The sequence below is a fragment of the Cavia porcellus genome, unplaced genomic scaffold (assembly GCF_034190915.1).
Source record: "Cavia porcellus strain 051 isolate PalLab524CR breed Dunkin Hartley unplaced genomic scaffold, mCavPor4.1 scaffold_16, whole genome shotgun sequence".
Classification (NCBI taxonomy): Eukaryota; Metazoa; Chordata; class Mammalia; order Rodentia; family Caviidae; genus Cavia; species Cavia porcellus.
Genome location: NW_026947499.1, coordinates 19847072 through 19865714, shown reverse-complemented (window position 1 = coordinate 19865714; position 18643 = coordinate 19847072). Strand labels below are relative to the sequence as shown.

At 50.3% G+C, this 18643-nt stretch overlaps 1 protein-coding gene across 4 annotated transcripts in view; it reads right to left on the bottom strand.

Moving 5' to 3' along the window:
• The window catches only part of Cabin1 (calcineurin binding protein 1), a 153438-nt gene that overhangs the window by 32753 nt on the left and 102042 nt on the right, over positions 1-18643 (bottom strand). For all 4 annotated transcript variants that reach the window (XM_063225858.1, XM_063225856.1, XM_063225859.1 and 1 more), the window contains one exon: positions 13269-13382. In XM_063225858.1, the coding sequence (XP_063081928.1) occupies positions 13269-13382 (114 nt within the window). The remainder of the gene's footprint in view (positions 1-13268; positions 13383-18643) is intronic.

Below are 18643 nucleotides of genomic sequence, written 5' to 3'. Positions count from 1 at the left end.
GAGGCACCACCTGCTCTGATCTAACGTAAGACATACACATATGTAGAGAACAGCATTTCAAAAGGGTCTTTTTCTTTTTGATTTTCTTTCTTTTTTCTTTTCTTTTTTTTTTTTTTTTTTTTTTTTTTTTTGAGAGGGTCTCACTATATAGTTCAGGCTGGACTTGAACTCACTGTGTAACCAAGGCTGGCTTCAAACTTGAGGGGCAGTTCTCCTGCCTCAGCCTCCCATGTGCTAGGATTATAGGCATTTATTATCACATCTGGCTGAAAACTTATTTTTAATCACAAAATTCCTGAAATTCTTTCAAAGAGACCTTCCAATTGGCCTTAATTCACCTCACCTTGTCCACTGACCTAAGTGAGCCCTGTCAGCCATGTACCTTTATCGACAGAGTCCCTGCCCCACCACACACCACCTGGATGCAACTGCCATTGTTGTGCTCTGTGTGTAGATCAGGTCCTTGAACTCGTGGCAGTAACGTGTTTTCCACAATGGTTCTTATGTGACCCTCACCATTACACCAAGGTAGGTCCAGTCAGCCCTGCTTTGCAAATGAAGAAACTGAGCCTTGCAACACTGACTGGCTTTGCCTAGAACCACTGGTGGTATGGGGTGGAGCCAGGTATGAAGAGTGGCTTCGGGCTGACTCAAGGATTCTTTCCAAGATCCGAGGGAAGACAGGCACACACCACAAACACCCATGTGTGTGAGGGAGTCCTCAGCTTGCTCCTCTTCAGAAGTTTCTGGCCCCTAGGGGCACTTGTGGGTCACAGCCATCACTATGGTAACCAGGCAGGGGTTCAAGGATTTCAAACCCAACACTCTCTCAGAAGCAATACACAACGTAGTCAAACTTTCCAAATAGGAAGAGAGAAAGAAGAGAGAGACTCAGAGAGACAGAGAGAGGGGGGAGGGGGAGAGAAAGAGAGAGGGAGAGGGAGAGGGAGAAAGAGACAGAGAAAGAAAGAGAGAGAGAGAGAGAGAGAGAGAGAGAGACTTCCCAGACTGAACCCACCCCAAAAAAGGAGGCCTGGCTACAGATCTGTGGCACAGCAGGCAGAGAAGCCCACAGTTCCTTGGGGTCTGTTCCCTCCTGCTCAGGAGCCTGTGCTGACTGGGGTGCAGTCCAGGGGGTGGGACTTGGCCCTTCCTGCCTCCACTGGAGCAGCTGCTCACTCATCTGTTTTCCATTGGATATGTGCGAAAGGTTTCTTTTGGAAAAAGAGCTGGAAAAATCACTGACCTCATCTAACGGGCCCACCTTTTTAGATGGAGAAACTAAGGTCAAAGGGCCCAGGACCAGGAAGTCAACAGCGGGACTAAACTCCGGGAGCAGGGCAGTGTCTTTCCTGGAGCAACGGGTGCACTGGGAAGATCTCAGCTGGCCTAGGTACTCTGGCCTTCCAGGCTCGTCCTACCATCCACAGTCCTGGCCACCTACTGGGGCTCCTGACTTGGAGGCCCCAATCAGGGCAAGCCCAGTGGCATGCACAGGAAAAGTTGAGATTTCTGGCCAGACTGTGCTTTTTAACCCACAGAGCTCTGGGCAGTCCTCGGCTCTCTGCTTCTATGAGAATCTTCCACAAACTAAACCTGGTGGCCCATGACCTACCACTGAGATACTTTCTTCCACTGATCAACTGCAACAGTGTACATTCTCTGGGCCACAGGAATGAGAACTCAGTGAACAAAGCAAAGCTGGCACTGCCAGATCTCCTCTCAAAAGAGTGCACTCTTGGAATGACCCTCTCCCCTCCCAGCCCAGGGATGGGGGCTCCCAGGACCTGCCATCTCAGCAGCTGCAGACTGCTCTGGGCCTCTCCGTCTTTGCCCAGGCCACCCTGAGTCTGAGTGGGCCACACGTCCTGTCACACTTTCTCAGACCCCCACACCTCCAGAGCGCGCCTCCCTTGTGTTGCCCTTGATCTGGTGCTGCTCCTCCACGCAGTACACCTGGGCCTGAAACAGTATCCTGGAAGGACAAGGCACAGAAGGGCAAGGCTCTGCCCAAGCTGAAACCATTACAAGTGTGCCTCAGAAAAACAGCAGGGCTACTTCTTCCAGGAACAACCTCTGAAAAAGTCACTGCAGTGGGAAAAGAAGTCTAAACTGAAAAACGTTCTTGTCTTCAGGAATGTTAAAAAGTAAGCTCTTTACTGAACACTCAGAGCAGAGCAGCTGGAAGTGGAGGGGACCAGGACTGAGGTCAGTGCTGTCCGTGTACACAAACACTGCCTTCCCGCGGCGGGGGTGGGGTGGGCACTCCTGAGAGGCTGTGAAGAAACTCTGGTGTGGAGGCCAGCCCACTGAGGACATGCATCCTCAGTCCTGGACTCTAGTCTGGGCTGTGTCGCTCACTGGCTGTGTCACTTTGAGTAAGTCATGACTGCCCCATCTGCAGACGCTTCTGTTCCTCCTGGCAGGATTATCTGTAAGACTCATCAACACGTAGAATGCTAACGGCTTAAGAGATTGTCCCCCCTGCCCAAGTACCCTGGTCTCACCACAATCTTGAATCCACATCTCAAGGTGAAAGCCATCTCTAATAGCCAGTAAAGAATGTATACCGAAGGATGACAGAATAAAGGCTGCTTATATTTAATTAGTTTAAAAAATTATACTCATGAATTGAAACATCCTGGGCTTGGCAAAACTTCTGACTGTTGTATCCCAACAGGGCAGGTGGGCATCCCGTGGTCACGGCCTTGCCCCGGTGTTGTCTTTGCGGTCCCACTGTGTGCTTCCTCTTATTGGCTCCCTGGGAAGGGAAACAGCAAGTCCTCAGGCAAGAGGAGGCCTTCTCTAGCTGCCTCCTCTGGAGCTCACCCCCATCTCCACACAGGGAGGCAAGGATGCAAAGGGCTTTGGCACCTGCGGTGGGATGAACCCAGGGCTGAGGAGGCCTAAAGCAGTGAAGTTCCACAGTCCACGGCGCTCAGGACATGGGAAAGAAGGAGAGGTCAGGGAATGGCTCAGAACCCACACAAGTGTGCTAACCCTTTTAAGTCTTAAAAACAGGACCTTTTTCCCTGAGAACTTGAAGTGTTTTCTTTTGTTTACTCTGCTTGTGCAATTGGCCCATGGATCGTCTCAGAAATGCTAAAAATAGAGCTATTGCAGCAATTCCTACTACAGCCAAGAACCTCACATTTCCTCAATTTAAACTTTTCCCCTGCTTTTCTGTCCTTTGATTCCCACTGTGACGTGACTGGGATTTAGATGTTCTGAACCAAGCCAGGAGTACTAGGAATGGCCCTGCTGCGTAACTCGGGTCATCTTAGTGATGAAGGGAGGAAGCTCGGGCCAGGTGACCTTTACGAGTCATAGCCACAAAAGGCGGAGCTAAAGTAGAAGCCTAGTTGGTTTCTTTGCCGGCCGGTGGTGCTGTATGCCTACACCCTTAGTGACTTGTATCACGAGGGAAGAGGAAAAGCCATAACCAATACAAACTGTTTTTTTTAAACTTTTGAGACAGGATTTCAATATGTAGTTAAGGCTGGTCTTGAACTCACTTACTAGCCCTGCTGGCCTCAAATGTGCAGCAATCCTCCTGCCTCAGCTTCCTGCCTCCTGCCTCTCCCGAGTGCTGAGATTACAGGTGTGCTCCACCATGGTTGGCCCATCAAAAGTAATTTCTTTTCTTTCCTTCTCTCTTCCTTTTCCTCCTCCTCTTCTTCATTTGATATTCTTTTTTTTTTTTTCTTCATTTGTTATTCTGAGACAGGATCTTGCTATGTAATTTAGCCTGGCCTTGAACTCACTATGTATTCCAGGTTAGTCTCAAACTCATGGCAATCCTCCTGCCTCAGCTTCCCAAGTGCTGGCGTGCACTATCATGCCTGACCCCAAATAATTTCTTTTGAGAATCTGATGATGTGGGAGCCTTAAGAGACAATTCTACCCTGGGGCAGGACAATAAGCGGTATCTTCCCAACATGGTCTTGTGTGACATCCCCACAGGGGACGCTGCTCACCCCACAGTGGTATCCTGGTGGGCAGTTCAGTAGAGGACAGTCACATGCGTGGATGTATGCTGGGCTCCCCAAGTCTATGCCTGAGCCTACCTGTATCCCTCATCTTTTTTCCCTTGCCCTTGATCCTATCAGTCCACAAGTATACAAGGTTTTATCTCTGGAGCTGCCCTCTGGCCACCATCCCTGGTGCTTCTTGGTTCAGAATACTAAATCCCTGCTCAAGCATCAACCTCAGCTTCCTCATCTGTCAGCAGAGAGACTATAAAGATCCCATGAATTGTTGGGAGTAAAACACTAGAGGAGTGGTAGGTTGGCAGAGCTCCTGGTACCTTGGCCCCGCCTGGTCCTCCAGTGCCTTCATGACAGTTGGTGTGACATCTGGAATGTGGGGTAGGGCCCTGCAGCATCCAGCCAGTCACCATGTATGCACTTTGCAGTTGTGCAGGCCTCTCCCTGGTATGCAGCATTTGAGTCCCACACCGTTGCTCATGCTGTTCTTCTGCATAGAAGCCCTGCTCTGCTCCATCTTTCACAGGTACATCACCCAACATTACCATCTCATGTCTTCTCACCTTCAGGTGAGGACATCCGAGCTCCAGAAAGGCTGGGGCTTAGCTAAGCCTAGGGCCTCAAAAGCATGTGGTTAATGATTCTGTGGAGGCACATACAGAGCCTGACATTTGCCAGAGGTGGCTGGCCTGGGAAAGCCTGGGGGTGAACTTAGGGAAGACCAGAATGCAGCGACATTGAGCATAGAGACTGTGTGAAGAAGCCCTGCCACGGAACAGGCTCCACCAGCAAGTCTAGTTGGGCCTGAGGGAGGAGAGGAGGGAAGCCAAAGGCCTGCAGGCCGGACAGGCAACAAATGCCAGGCAGGGTGCTAAAAGAGGGAAACTGAAATGTAGAAGGGACTAACTCATAGTTTCTACACACGGGGGCCAGGGCAGTCCACTCAGCCCCTGGTCAAAGCAAGGAAGAGGTAAGACTCCACCTTCCTGAAGGGAAGAAAGGCGAAGCTGGACCATGTTTCTCCCCGTCATCTGTCCATGGCAGACATTTTGAACAGAAAAGAGAGCTAGGATGTTACCTCCAAAGACTCAGTGACATAGTGGCTAAGGATGCAGGTCTTGGAGTCAGACAGATCTAGAATCCCAGCACAGCTATTTTCTAGCTGTATGATCCTGGATCATTCCTTTGGTTTCCGTACCTTGCTCAAAGGGGAACAAGGGCACTAGTCCTCTGTGGGGTCCTCAGCCACTAGGCCATGACCACTGGCAACCACTGCTGCAGAAGAAACTCAACAAGCACCGTTTTGGATGTACCCAGAGCAGCGAAGTCACTGAGGAGTGGCCTAAAAACAGTGTTATGAGCTGCTTTCCAAGGGAAGGGGCTAGACTCTGATTAGCCCAGAGGGCAGAGAACAAATAGGGCTTTTGGTTTTCACAGCCTGTAAAGACTGTTGGAAATAATTTCTCTGTAATATCTAAAACCTAAGCCACACAGACATGCTATGGAAGACCAAAGAAAGTACCTCAAATAAAGCTCTCAGTGAGGCTGCTTCTGCAACAGCTGCCATGGGCAACCCTCCTTGCCAGGCCCACAAGAAGGCTGGGCTGTGCCAGGCACAGATGTGCCAGTGTTGCAGCAAGCTGGCAGCCTCCACTGTTATCAGCTCCTAGGCCCAGGAGTGCCTGCCCCTACAGGAGACTGGATGAGGGGCTGCCACACAGATGTGGTCAGTATGGCTAGCCAGCCCCTCAGGGCCATACCCAAACAGATCTTGTGGGCCCCCAAAGGGAGCCCTACTTGTGACCACACCTACCTAAAGGCCCCTCCATCAGCCTGGAGTGCCAGCCTCACCTCCTAGGCTCGGGTTTATGTCCTCCTGCCCACTGCCACTGCATCCTCCCCATCCAGCCAGTGGATAACATTTCTGCCTTGCGCAGCCAGGCCAGACCCAGTGAAGGCACTAGCAGGCCCTGGACTTCCTTCCTCCCTCCCCTAGGTAAGGCTGCTGATCTACAGGCACAGGCTTCAGGTCCATACACAGTGAGGTTCACACCCCTCCCCCAGCATGGACTACCAAGTCACTTTACCTTTTAGCACTTCTGGGAAACAGGAACCAATAATCCAGCCTTGTAGGTTGGGCTGTGGATCTGAGCCCTTGCTGACAACGTGGCAGGCACAGGACCTGACACACAGCATTTACACAGGTTAACATGTTCCTATAACTATGTACAGGCATAGGGACAAGCAGAGGTATAAGCAAAACCCATCACAGTTGCTCTTGAGTGGGGACAAGGTGATCATCATGCGTCTTGCCCCTGGTCAGAGAGGGGAGGTGGGAAAGCTCTATGCTGATGTTCCTGGGGCTTGCTTTTCCACTTGAGAAGCTGGAATTAGGTAGAGAACAGGGTACCAGGAATTGGTAGAAAATGGTGTTTCTTCTTCCCTAGGTTGTCCCTTGTCATCACTGATGTCTACTCACATCAAGGTCCGAACTTGGGGGTGGTAGTATTTGGAGGTAGGGGCTATCCACAGGCCCACAAGACATGGTACCTCTTGAAAGCCAGAGGGAGACAATGAGAAGAAGAGTAAGTGTGACCTGGGCTTATGGGGGAGGCAATGCTGGGCTGAATCTGCAACAGGAGGCAGAGACCCTAGGACCTGCAATGGCTGGATTTCTGGATACCTGGGCCAGGATATATCTGTTTCCTCTGGTTCTGGCACTGCTGCTTCCCAGTTATTCATGCCAGGGACTTCTCAAGGCCAAGAGGGAGTCACAGTTACTAGACAGGTCCCACCTGCTAGCAGAGCAACACGGAGTACTGGGGAGGGCAATGCTATTATTAGATAAATCTTTACCTGGGGCTGACCAGGTCTGTCTGTCTGTCTCCAGAACATATGCCCACCTGGCTCCCTTAGCCTCCAGTGGACCACTGGCTCCCTCTCTAAGGCGAAAAGGCACTGCCTGAGTCCTGGCCTGGAGGGTGGGCTTCTGCACCTGGCATCTGTTTACTAGGAGAGAAAAGGGGGACTCCCCCAAGGTCACAGAGCCAAATAGTAGGAGTTAAGACTGATACCTGCCAAGAAGGATGAAGTGCTGGGGGTTTTAAAGACCTTTTCTCTTTCTTCTAACTCTGGCAGGTGGCCGGATTTAGAGCATATCAAGGCCCTTGGTGAGCGCTCAGGCCTCAGGGCTGAGGACAGCACAGAGCACAAACACTGACTTCAAAGAAACAAAGAAGGCTCATGATGATTGTGCCTCCCATTGGTCTAAGTGACACAGAGTTAGGATAAACAGAATCCACCTGTGGACCACACCTACCCACCTATCTACCTTGTCGGGAGGCAGCTTATGCCTTGCGTGGGATCAAGGAAGGGTGGGGTCACTGGGAACCAAGCCTACTGTGTCGAGTGTCTATGCTCTTCTGGTCGGTCCTGGGGCACAGGGACTGCTGACTTGAAGAGCAGGCTGGCTCCATGTTATGCCCTAAGTGAGTAGAAATGGCTGTAGGGAGGCTGCACACTCCGGACAGCCACAGCAGCACTTAATTCCTCTGCTCTCTCAAGCTCAGCCATGTCTGTTACCCACCTTGCTCAGCCTCAGAAACAGGAGGCAGTGGTAGCCTGGCCTCTGCTCCCTGTGCTTCTTTCACAGAGGCTGGAAACTGGGTTGACACAGGAAAAACCCTGCCTGCTAAAATAAGCAAACATTTTTGGGGAGAAGAGAGAGCCATCTCTAGCTCAGTTACTATGGGAACGTTTCTGAATCAACTACAAGGCAGGGAGGAAAGTTCCCCCTGGACAAAGTAGCCTGGCTCCAGACTATATAGGTCTTCCTGCCTACATGCACAGAGATACATGCACCTGCACAGGAAGCTCCAGAAGCTTTTGGACACACAGAGAGAAGCCTTCAATGTCCATAGTATAGGCAGTAATCTAGCAGCACCTGCCATTCAGGCAGGTTCCCAGGCAAAGACAGCCTCTTGGCTCATCCCTCTGCAGATTCTTCCAGCCTAGCACTGGGCAGGGAGGTGACCGTCTACACCTGCAGGCCTAGCCCAAGCCTCACTGCCTGTCCCTGAGGAATTCTGTGTCTTCCTGCGATACTCTCTTTGCATAGCTGGCCTCGGAGGCCACCCCTGTCACACAGCCACATGTTTCTGACAGTCCACCCAGTGCTGCAAAAGGATGGGCAATGGTCCCAGCTGTGGCCTCAACCAACAATGTCCAGTAATTTCCACTCTGTTTTGGCAGAGATCAGACTGTTCCACTGGTATGAGAGTCAGGGGGTCCTTCAACTGGGGTATGGCCTCCCCTGGTGCATGCCCCAGCTCAGGAGCTGCTGTTACCTTGTGGGCAGGGATCTTCCACAGCTTAGGTGGGGTAGCAGGAAAAGGGTGGGTGTGGAGTTTTCCTTCTCTGTGGACACTAATTCAGTCAGTGTTTACAACTGTGGGACTGGATTTGTACCAAGTTCATTTCTCCCCCACTTACCCATGTGTCCAACCACATTACTTGGCCTGATACACGCCATGCTTAGCAGGTCCTGTGGAGGACCAGCTAGCAGGGGGGCAAGCCTGTGACTACTGGAACCAAAGGTCCCATTTATCTGTGTCCCTCACCACTCACTCATCTTTGCTGCTGGCCATTTACACAACCCATGAAGGCTCAATTACCTTCCTCAGGCCCAGCCTGAAAAGCTTCCCTCCCAAGAGTGCCTTTGAACCTAGCCTCTTTTCTGTGGCCTTCCTAGATGAGAAGTACCCTACATCATGACAGCAGGAGGCCAGCTTACTGCTCCACCCATGTGCCCTGCAGTATCCAACAGAAGCCCTGCACAAAGAGGTAAAGATGTGAGAGCCTCTTATGTCCTAAGCAATGGCCAGGGATCTCTCTGTCCTCCATAATACCCAGCACTGACTGGACTAGGAGAATGTTCTTGGGAGTCATCTCTTCAGGGAAGAGATGAATGGAGTTAATCCACAAATACTCAATGAGCACTTCCTCTGGACCAGGCCAGACCAGTCCAGGAGGCTCAAAGAATATACAGCAGCAGTACACACTAGCATACTTGTGAGAGTAAATACTGGGTCCACACATGTGCCCATCTAAGGAGATGGTAGCAGCCACAAAGTGCAAGAGGGCTTGTGTTTCTCAAAGAAACTTCTCTAAGATTTAGTGTTGGTAAAAGAGTAAGTTCCAGGGGCTGGGGATTTAGCTCAGCGGCATAAGCACCTGTCTTGCAAGCAGGTGGTCATGAATTTGATCCCCGGTACCGATAAAAAACAAAGAAAAAAAAAAAGCAAGTTCCTCAATAGCATACACACTATGACATACATTTATGTACACGTGCATATTTTAAAAGGCAGAATAGGGCTGGGGATTTAGCTCAGTGCTCACAGACATGCCTCTGAGAGAGGCACAGTGCAAGGGAGGAGCAAACAAAGGAATGGAGGCTCTGCTACATGACTGAACTGTTGGCAGTGACCATGTGGTCCTACATGACTCTCAGAATTTTTTTTTTTAATTGGTACCAGGGATTGAACTCATGACCGCCTGCTTGTAAGGCAGGTTCTTATGCCGCTGAGCTAAATCCCCAGCCCCAACTCTCAGAATTTTTAAAAATTGTCATTAAAAAAAATAACAGGAATATCCTCCACCTAGTCCCTGAGGATGAGGAGACTACCTAGACAGCTGAGTGCCTAGACTCCAAGGCTGGGCAGCATGGATGGCCCAGAGCAGCGGACCTAAAGGCATGGCAAGTCAGGGCACCTGGTCACACTGTCTTATCCTTCATGTACCCCCTTTAAGAGTCCCCTTGTAAGAACCAGCCCACAACCCTTTACTTTGGCTTTTCGGGACAAGGCAGTAGAGCTCAAGGCATTAGGAAGGAAAGGAGCCAGTCTGCTGACCGTGACCTACAATCACTTCTGTCAGACATGGCCTCACCCCAGCAGTGAGCCAAGGGCTGTCTTAAATGTCCCTCCATCAACATGTTAGTAAACAATTTCCTCACACTTGGTAAAGAATGCTTGATGGACTTGCATGCTAAGAGCACTCACGGCATGCCAGGACTTCACATTAGGCTGGCTCAAGGAGGCCAAGAGTCTAAGAAAACAGAGGAGGCTAGAAGGCAGCCCCGGGGTGGTAAAAGTGGTAGCTTGCTGGAGGAACTGGCTGACCACAAAGAGGCAAAGAACTCAGAACAGCAGCCCAAGGATCTGCAGCAGCTTCTGGCTAAAAGGGGCGTGCTGCTAATGTGCCAGACCCATGCGGGGCCCCCGGAGCCTTCCCTCCACAGATACAACCTCAGATTGCCTTTTCATGGGACTCATTTTCTGCAAGGTCTCAGAGGTCACAGGAGGAGCTACAAGGAGTGAGCCAGTGGGGAAAGGGCCTAGAGCTGCTGGTCCCACTTCAGACACGCTGGCTTCCTTCACTTCACCATTAGTCGGGCTGAGTGCTTCTCTCATGAAGCAGACCTGGTGGCTTGGTCTTTCCTTCCAATATTACTGCACAGTCTTTAAGGGTAAAGTATCAACAGCAAGTGAAAATGGGAGGAATAAGGGAAACTATTATCTCGGAACTACCATGTGCCAGAAACTGGGACTGGGGATACTCTATTATCTAATTTGATTCCTATAGTTACTCTTCAGGTAGGGTAATGGAAACACACTTCCTCTTCCTCCACTATCTAATTTGGTTCCTGCAGTTACTGTTCAAAGCAGGATCCCCCGCCCCCCACACACCGTTTTTTGGAAACCCACTGTACAAGGTGCGTATCCTAATTCAGGGAAATTAAGCCACTTGCTTGGTTCTAACTTTGGCCTATCAGCTGCAGAAATATAAATTTGCAAAAGATCCCATTTCATTAAGAAAAGAACCAATAATTCTATGGAAAAATGAATATGAGTCAAAACTACACAGAGGTTAAAACTGCTAACATGATATTATGGACGCAACTCATAATGAATGCGACACAATAGATTTTCATCTAACAGAGCAAACATTAGCAGGGCTTGGACGCACATGCTCATAATCCAGCTACTTGGGAGGCTTAGGCAGAAGGACGGCAAGTTCCAGCTCAGCCTGACAACTTAGTAAGACCCTGTCACAAAAAGAAAATAAGAAAAGAAAGAGGGCTGGGGATGTAGTTCAGCAGTAGAGTGTTTGCCTAGTATACATGAAGGCAATGAGTTCAACCCTCAGTACTGAGAAAAGAAAAAACCTCAGTAATATAGGGTATTGATGAAACAAACAAACAAAAAAAATTCTAAAGGTGGGAAAGCAGGCCAGTCTAGTAAGTAACTACCCAGGAGGGTAGTTACTTACTAGTATTTCAAAGATATCACAAACCCTTTGACCCAACAACTCTATTTTTAGGTTTTATCTTATGAACAGACTCCTACAAATGTACAATAATACATACATGAAGCATCTATAGTAACAAAATGATACATACATAAATGATACATACATAAAGCATCTATAGTAACAAAAGACTGGTACTATCTAAATGCTCATCAACAGGAGATGGGTAAAGTGTAGGACATGTGTATGTTTGGAGTATTGTGCAGCTATTAAAAAGAATGAGCAGGCTGGTGACAGCTAGAGGCATGGCACATGTCCAGCATGTGTAAGGCTCTGGGTTCTCTCCCTAGCAAATGAGCAACTTTTAATATACTCTCCAAAAAAGGCAAAAGCATATACTTTTTCTCATGTATATCTCTTAAAAGCTTATCCACGGGGGCTGGGGATTTAGCTCAGCGGCATAAGCACCTGCCTTGCAAGCAGGCAGTCGTGAGTTTGATCCCCGGTACTGATAAAAAGGAAAAGACAAAAAAAAAAAAAAAAGCCGGGTGTGGTGGCGCGCACCTGTAGTCCCAGCTACTCAGGAGGCTGAGGTAGGAGGATCACTTGAGTCCAGGAGTTCTGGGCTGCAGTGCGCTATGCCAATCGGGTGTCCACACTAAGTTTGGCATCAATATGGTGACCTCCCGGGAGCAGGGGACCACCAGGTTGCCTAAGGAGGGGTGAACCGGCCCAGGTTGGAAACGGAGCAGGTCAAAACTCCCGTGCTGATCAGTAGTGGGATCGCGCCTGTGAATAGCCACTGCACTCCAGCCTGGGCAATATAGTGAGACCCTGTCTCTTTAAAAAAAAAAAAAAAAAAAAAAAAAGCTTATCTACCCTGGCTTTTAAGGCAGGTGTCCTCCAGAGGGACACATGTGGGATGAAGAACAGTGACTACTGGGCTAGGGCCTGGGCACGTGGGTGGGAGAGTGTTTCTCTCTCATGGCAACTCCTTGGTACCATGTAGATGGAGCACCCATGACATGACTACATGTCAACAGAGAGAAGGCAGACAGATGCAGGGTTCCTAGGGTCCGGAGCCCTCGCTGGCTCACGCCCTGGGAGAAGGGAAGAGTTAAAGAGTCAGACACTCCCACCATCCGGCTGGCTCTTGGAGAGCTGCCTGCCGTGCACCTTGAAAACTAGTGTCTGTGATACCACTTCAGTCTGAGACCTGTTCTCTAAAGAGGGCTTCTGTTCAGGCTGACCCTGTCCTTCTGCTTCTCTGTACATATCAGGAAATCAGGGAAAATCCAAAAGAAATCAACACTGAGAGGTGTATGTGATTTGCCAAAGCTACCCAGCATGGCGCAAGGAGGTGAGAGATGATGGGTACGGAATCGTAGGTAGACATGGATGAGGCTTGTTCTGCGATGGGCAGAACAAGTGTCATGAAAGGCAGATGTGGGCTTTCTGGGATGAAAGGTAGATAGGTCTGGGTGGTGAAGTGGGTCTGCACCCTGCATGGAACAGGTGAGCTGGAAGGGCACTGAAAGCCTAGCACTGGGGAAACTTGTGTTTTAAGCAGAAAAGTCACTTTCAGTTAGAATCTCCTTAGTGCCCAAGATCATTCAGGGGAAGGTAAAACTGCTGCACAGGAGCACTGCCATCGGCTTAGAGCCCCTGACTACTGCCTAAATAGCCCCAGAACACCTGGGGCTCCAGAGAACACATCAAGCTTACCCATGCCTCTCCCTGCAGAGGGAAAACAGGTGCCTTAGAGGGGACTGTGGTTTTTCAGAAGTCACTCAACAATCAAAGCCCCATACCAAAGTCTGGCACACTCTAGCATGTACCATCCTGCCTACCATCTGAGAATCCCACAAACCTGTGGTCCTAGGAAAGCCCACCCATGGGTGGTTGATTCATACACCTTCAATGATAATCAGTAACAGTAAGCAGCCTCAGAAATCAACAAGGCAAAGTACTCACATTGAAGAAATTGGTCTTGTTCCTCTCGCAGAAGAGCCCCTGTGCCGGCATGTGCTGCAGTTGTTGCCACGGGATACTGCTGCCTAGCAACACATCACGGGCCCACTGGAGGTTCTGGGGAAAGAAGAAGTAGGTTGGAAGTGAGTGTGTGGGCTGCTCAGGGCATCCACAGGGAAAGCAGGTGGTCCCCTTCTTCCTGTCTGCACTGGCAAACTATGATGAGCAGCTCTGCAGACATTGATCCTACCACTCCAGGCAGCTCTGGTCATAGCTTTTTATCACTGCTATAGAATGTATTTCCAGAACTGATTTCTTGCCCAGTACAAATGGCTCAGGATTGTGGACTCAGACTGCTCAAGGTGGGCACAAAATATTTCCTGCCTTCACCAACCCTGTAAAGCTGTCATGTGGACCCAGAGTCTACCTACCATCGAGAGAAACCTTACAAAACAGAAAGACATCCAAAAGACAACCCTGACTCATTTATCAGCAATCCCTATTCAGAGACAGCTGCTCCAGGCTGCAAAGGCTAAGCTCTGGCCACAGTGCTTAGGGCGCCAAGCTCTAAGGCAATGGTGGGTCCCAGGTGGAACCCAGCACTGTGTGGCAGAGAGAGAGGGTAGACATGGGCCTGGCTACTGCGGTCTGAGGCCTTCCCGCTGGCCCAGACACTAGTCCTTTCCCACTAGTTGCCTGGCTAGCACTCTTCCCTCTCTGGTCCCTACCAAGGTGGCCAAGCAGACGGAAAGACATCTTGCCCATGAACCTCACCTCAGGGCAGTGCTATTCTATAGGAGGGAGGTAATTAGGGGCAGAGCTGATCCTATATTGTTTCCACAGTGCCCGTCCTCACTAGATGACCAGTTTTCCTCCTCCCTCAGGCTCTTGGGTTCAGACCTTCACCACCACATATCCCAGTTAAAACAAACTCCATCTCACTTCTCAGCCTGCAAACCTGTCTTACTTGTTCCCACTCTTCCTCCTGATGGGCAGGTTGAACTTACAAATAGCCCCCATTCCCATTATGAAAAACAAAGGTGCAAACCTTGACTCCTGGTTTGCCGGCTGTGGGTCCCGCGATGGCTAGCTTCTAATCCCTACTCCTATCTGCACAGATGGCCTATCCCACAGGCTACTCCCCAGCACTTTAGGTCCCAGCAGCTGTACTGGAGGTGGGGCACACCAGCATGAAGGTCCTTTTGGAACGGAGACAGGTGGTCTCAAGTATGCATCTCATGGATAACACACTCGCAGCAGAAAAAAGTGGCTCTTTCATGGAAACCTAGGGAGAGAGCCACTTCCTGGGGAAACCTGATGCAAGGCCAATTTCTACAAGGACAAGGCCTGGCTCTGAGTGGCTGAAGGGCAAGGCCATTTAAGATCAAAACTGTCCTGGTCAAGGAGGACTGCAGCCAGGTCTGGTCTAACCTGATATGCAGCCAAGGGGTTAGAGACCACGGGGAATCCAAAGTGCACTCTACCCGTAGGACCCTCTACGCCTTGTTGCAGGAATTGTGCTCTCCAGTTCGGTCCACTTTAGGCCCACTAGTCTGACATCCTGAAAGCAGGCAGTCACCTCCAGCTGAAATACTGCGTGGGGGAGAGCGTGGGCCATTCTTACTGAGGCTGCAGCTGCTGTGCCGTGCTGGAACCATGGTCTGCTCAGACATTTTCCCCTCCAGCACTAAGAGGCCTTTCCAGGGCCTTGGGAACAAGTGCTTCCATCCCTTTCCTTCACAGGGATGCTGGCTGGAGACTCTGCTTGCCCTGTCTGATGCCCGAAGTAGGGAGCAGAGGAGGGTATCAGTATAAAAAAAGAGCCCTCAGGCCCTTGAGCTAGGCCCCTAGAGGAGCAGAGGTCACTCTGATCTACACTTAGGAGAACGGTAAAACACTCATTCCCTGCCTTCAACCTGAGCTCTAGTACTCCAGGAGGAGTTGAGATTCACATTCAAATGCCCACTCAGTGCCCAGCAACCAGGATCCCAGGGGACTGCCTCCTAGGACACTTCATTCAGGAGCCTCATGAACTGGTTACAAGACCAACCTGACACTTTACCCTCCATACCTCAGCCCACCCCAGCCCATTCCCCAGCTCCACCACAGGCCCAGGAAGGGATGGGCTGGGGGACAGCCACAGAGAAACTGAGTATAGAGTGAAGAGATACGGCAAGTCCAGGTGGCACTGGATTAAAAGGAATAAACATAAAATCAGTATCAGTTAGCTCATCAAGGCTGAGAGAAGTAAAGGCCCAGGCATCAGGTCAACAGGGCCCAGCAGCACTCGGAAGCTCGGGAGCCCAAAGAGGCTCACACCACACATCCAAGTCAGCTGTGACCGTGGTCTCGGTGCCACTTGGTTCAAAGTCTCTCCTGAAGGAAAAGTAAGAGGCTTAGCCTGTGTGGGATCCACCCTTGGGATAGGAAGCCATGGGTAAGCCTTCACAGAAAAGGACATGCGATTGGAAACATTGCCTGTGCTTCAATACCACAGGTCAGTTCCCCTGACCATGGAAGCTGGGAGCAATGGGGAAGGTCAGAGAGACTTCTAGAAGGAGGCAATACCTGGATTTTGGCTGGCGTAAGGTTTTGACGGGGCTGGGAGATTGGCTGTGGCAAGAAGTCAAGTAGGCACGGCTGTCAGGATCCAGCTGAGAAGGTAAAGGGAATCAGCTTTGGCCTCTGTGAGGCATGGCCCTCTCTCAGCTAAGCCCATGGCATGAGCCTGTGCTGCATGGGAAACTAAAGAAAAGTACCCCAAAGCTGTTTCTGGGGCTCCTTGGGCACTTGTGAGGGAATATTTGGTATAAAAAAGCATCTCTACAATAGTCATAATTTCCTAAGAAAATCCAGAAAAGGCCCTGACAAAGACTTCCTGCTAGCTGAGACACATGAGAAAGCAGTCCTAGAGCCAGGGTAAAGAGCAGGAGACTGCTTTCCTGCCCTGGCACCTACTGCAGGTCCTGTGGCAGTGGGATACGTCCTTGTCTGGTTTCTGCTAGGACTTCTGCAGTGACATCTGTACCAAATGACCCTTCCCCTCAGGACAGACCATGGAGGAGGGCAGCAGCAGGACAGGACTGGGGCACTTGTGAAAACTGCAGAAAGTACTGGCCTGCCAAACCTGACCTGGATTATAAATTAGTCTCCTGCAGTCTTGGCCACTGAGCACTGTTGGAGAGCACATTTCCCCCACTGTTTCCCAGGCCCCAGCTCATCGATTTCTAAGGCACAAAGTGTCCAGACAGCTCATGAGAGCTCTTAGTTAATTCACATCTGAGGCCCAGGATGGGGACTGACAAGGCCCAGAAACCTCACCAGGATTTGGTGGGTGCCAGGCTAGTGGGCTGGATGAGGGGACAAGAGTCCTGTAGCACACAGCCTGTTCTGCCATTTCACAGTGTTTCAAGGTGAGAATGTTGCCTAACCAGAGCGTAGTGCCATAAACGCTCATGATGCAGCATCGTGTTTACTGATGAAGAAACTGAGGCTCGGAGAGTTTCAAGAGTTGCAGTCTTTCCAGGCCAGAGATTCGCAGGCCTTGGCTCTTCCCCTGCTCACCACAAGGTGGGCAAGCCATGTTACAAACCTGCCTGGGCCTGTGATGTGAGCTGGCCACTAGGAACCGCTGCTATAACCAGACCTCCCTCAGTCCTCGTGCATGTAATCTGTGACAGCATCGCTGGCGCAACACCTCTGGAAAGCGGAAGAACCCTAGGAACCCACTCACCAGATAAGGGCCCACATATCTTTCTGGACTCCGGTGGCCTGGGCGCAGGCCCTGTTCTGATAAGGGCAGACTGAAGGCTGAGAGATGCCATTGGCCTCTGGGGCACATGGTAGCTGACTTGGGGCATTGCACTACTCTTCCCTCATGAGTTCCTACCTGAGCTCCTACTCTCTGTCCAGGCCTCTATAAACTCTTCTGGTCCTGTCAAGTCTCTAATTGGTGCCCTACTCGCTACCTGCCCAGCAGCCAAGTGTCTTTCACACCTTGATCACACAATACCATCTTCCTCCTACAGTCTTGCAATGGCTTTAACCTCAGAATAATGTGTCCACAACTTCTGCTTCAGTCAGGCTCTAGCGAGCCCCTGACTACCCTCTTCCTCTCCCTCCTTGGCCATCACTTCCCACCAGGCAGATTCCTAGCTCAAAGCAGGTAGCCTGGCCATGTGGACCACTTAGAAGCTTCTCCCCATCAGCACCCTCCACCACCTGATTCAGTCTTTCCTTAGAAGACTTCACCTCTCTCCCTGTCTAAACAGCCAACCTCCCCCTTCCATCTTGCTATGCTTTATTTTTCTTCCCAAACTTATTTCCAGCTGCCAGCAAAGGTGTTTTCCTCTCCACCCTCTGCTGTATGCACACTTAGGGCTTCACTGTGCACAGTGCTGCAGCCTTAGCATCTCAGAAAGCATCTCTCATATGACAAGTGCTTTGTAAACAGGTGCTGAATGAAAGAACCTGCAGAGAGCACAGAGAACATACTAAAACACAGTTCTGCTATGTTATGGGTTGTAAGGCAATGAGGCACTCTGTAATTTATTCTGTTTCAAACTTAAAACAATTTTGTGTCAGGCATGGAGCTACATGTCTGTAATCCCAGTTACTTGACAGACTGAGGTAAAAGGATCACAAGTTTATATTCGACTTGGGCAATTTAATGAAATCCAGTCTCAAAAAAAAGACAAAAGTCCTGGGGGTACAGCTCAGCACTCTTTAAGTTCAATCCCCAGTTATCACCAAAATGTGAATAAGCGAAACAAACCTTACTTGTAATGGATACTGCTGGCAGAGCACCAAGCCTGTTCAAACTACTGGAATCTGTGTCTCTGTGAGGAAGATGACCAAGAAAGCAGCAGACTTCACGAGGGAAGCTATCTTACCTCCTCTGGTTCCAAGGCCCAGTGAATTAAGCCAGGTGGCAGAGAGACTTTAAATGCACAATGAATAACATAGGTCTCATTTTGCAAACTGTACAAAGTGAAGTTTGCTAAGAACCTACTGGTGGGGCACAGTAGCCCAGGCTACCTGTGTACAACAGTGGGCACACATTATCTTGCTTTGTGGGCACATGAAGGGAGCAGGGCTTGAAGGAAGGTGGGAACGCCCTGTTCTGTGGCAGGCACACCCTTATGACTCGTGGTGCCACTGTTTGGCTCGGTGAAGGCTCGGGCAGTGTGGAAATCAAAGCTCACCACCTCCACCCAAGGGGCTCACTCAAAGCAAGATCTCACAGCCTGTGCATCACAACCTGGATGATCACCCCTCACACCCTCTCCAGTCCAATGGTGCAGGGCCCTCCCTGGAGGCCCTCTCATCTACCCTGCACAATAGCTCTATGGCTTCCACAGGGCCCCATGTGAGCTGAA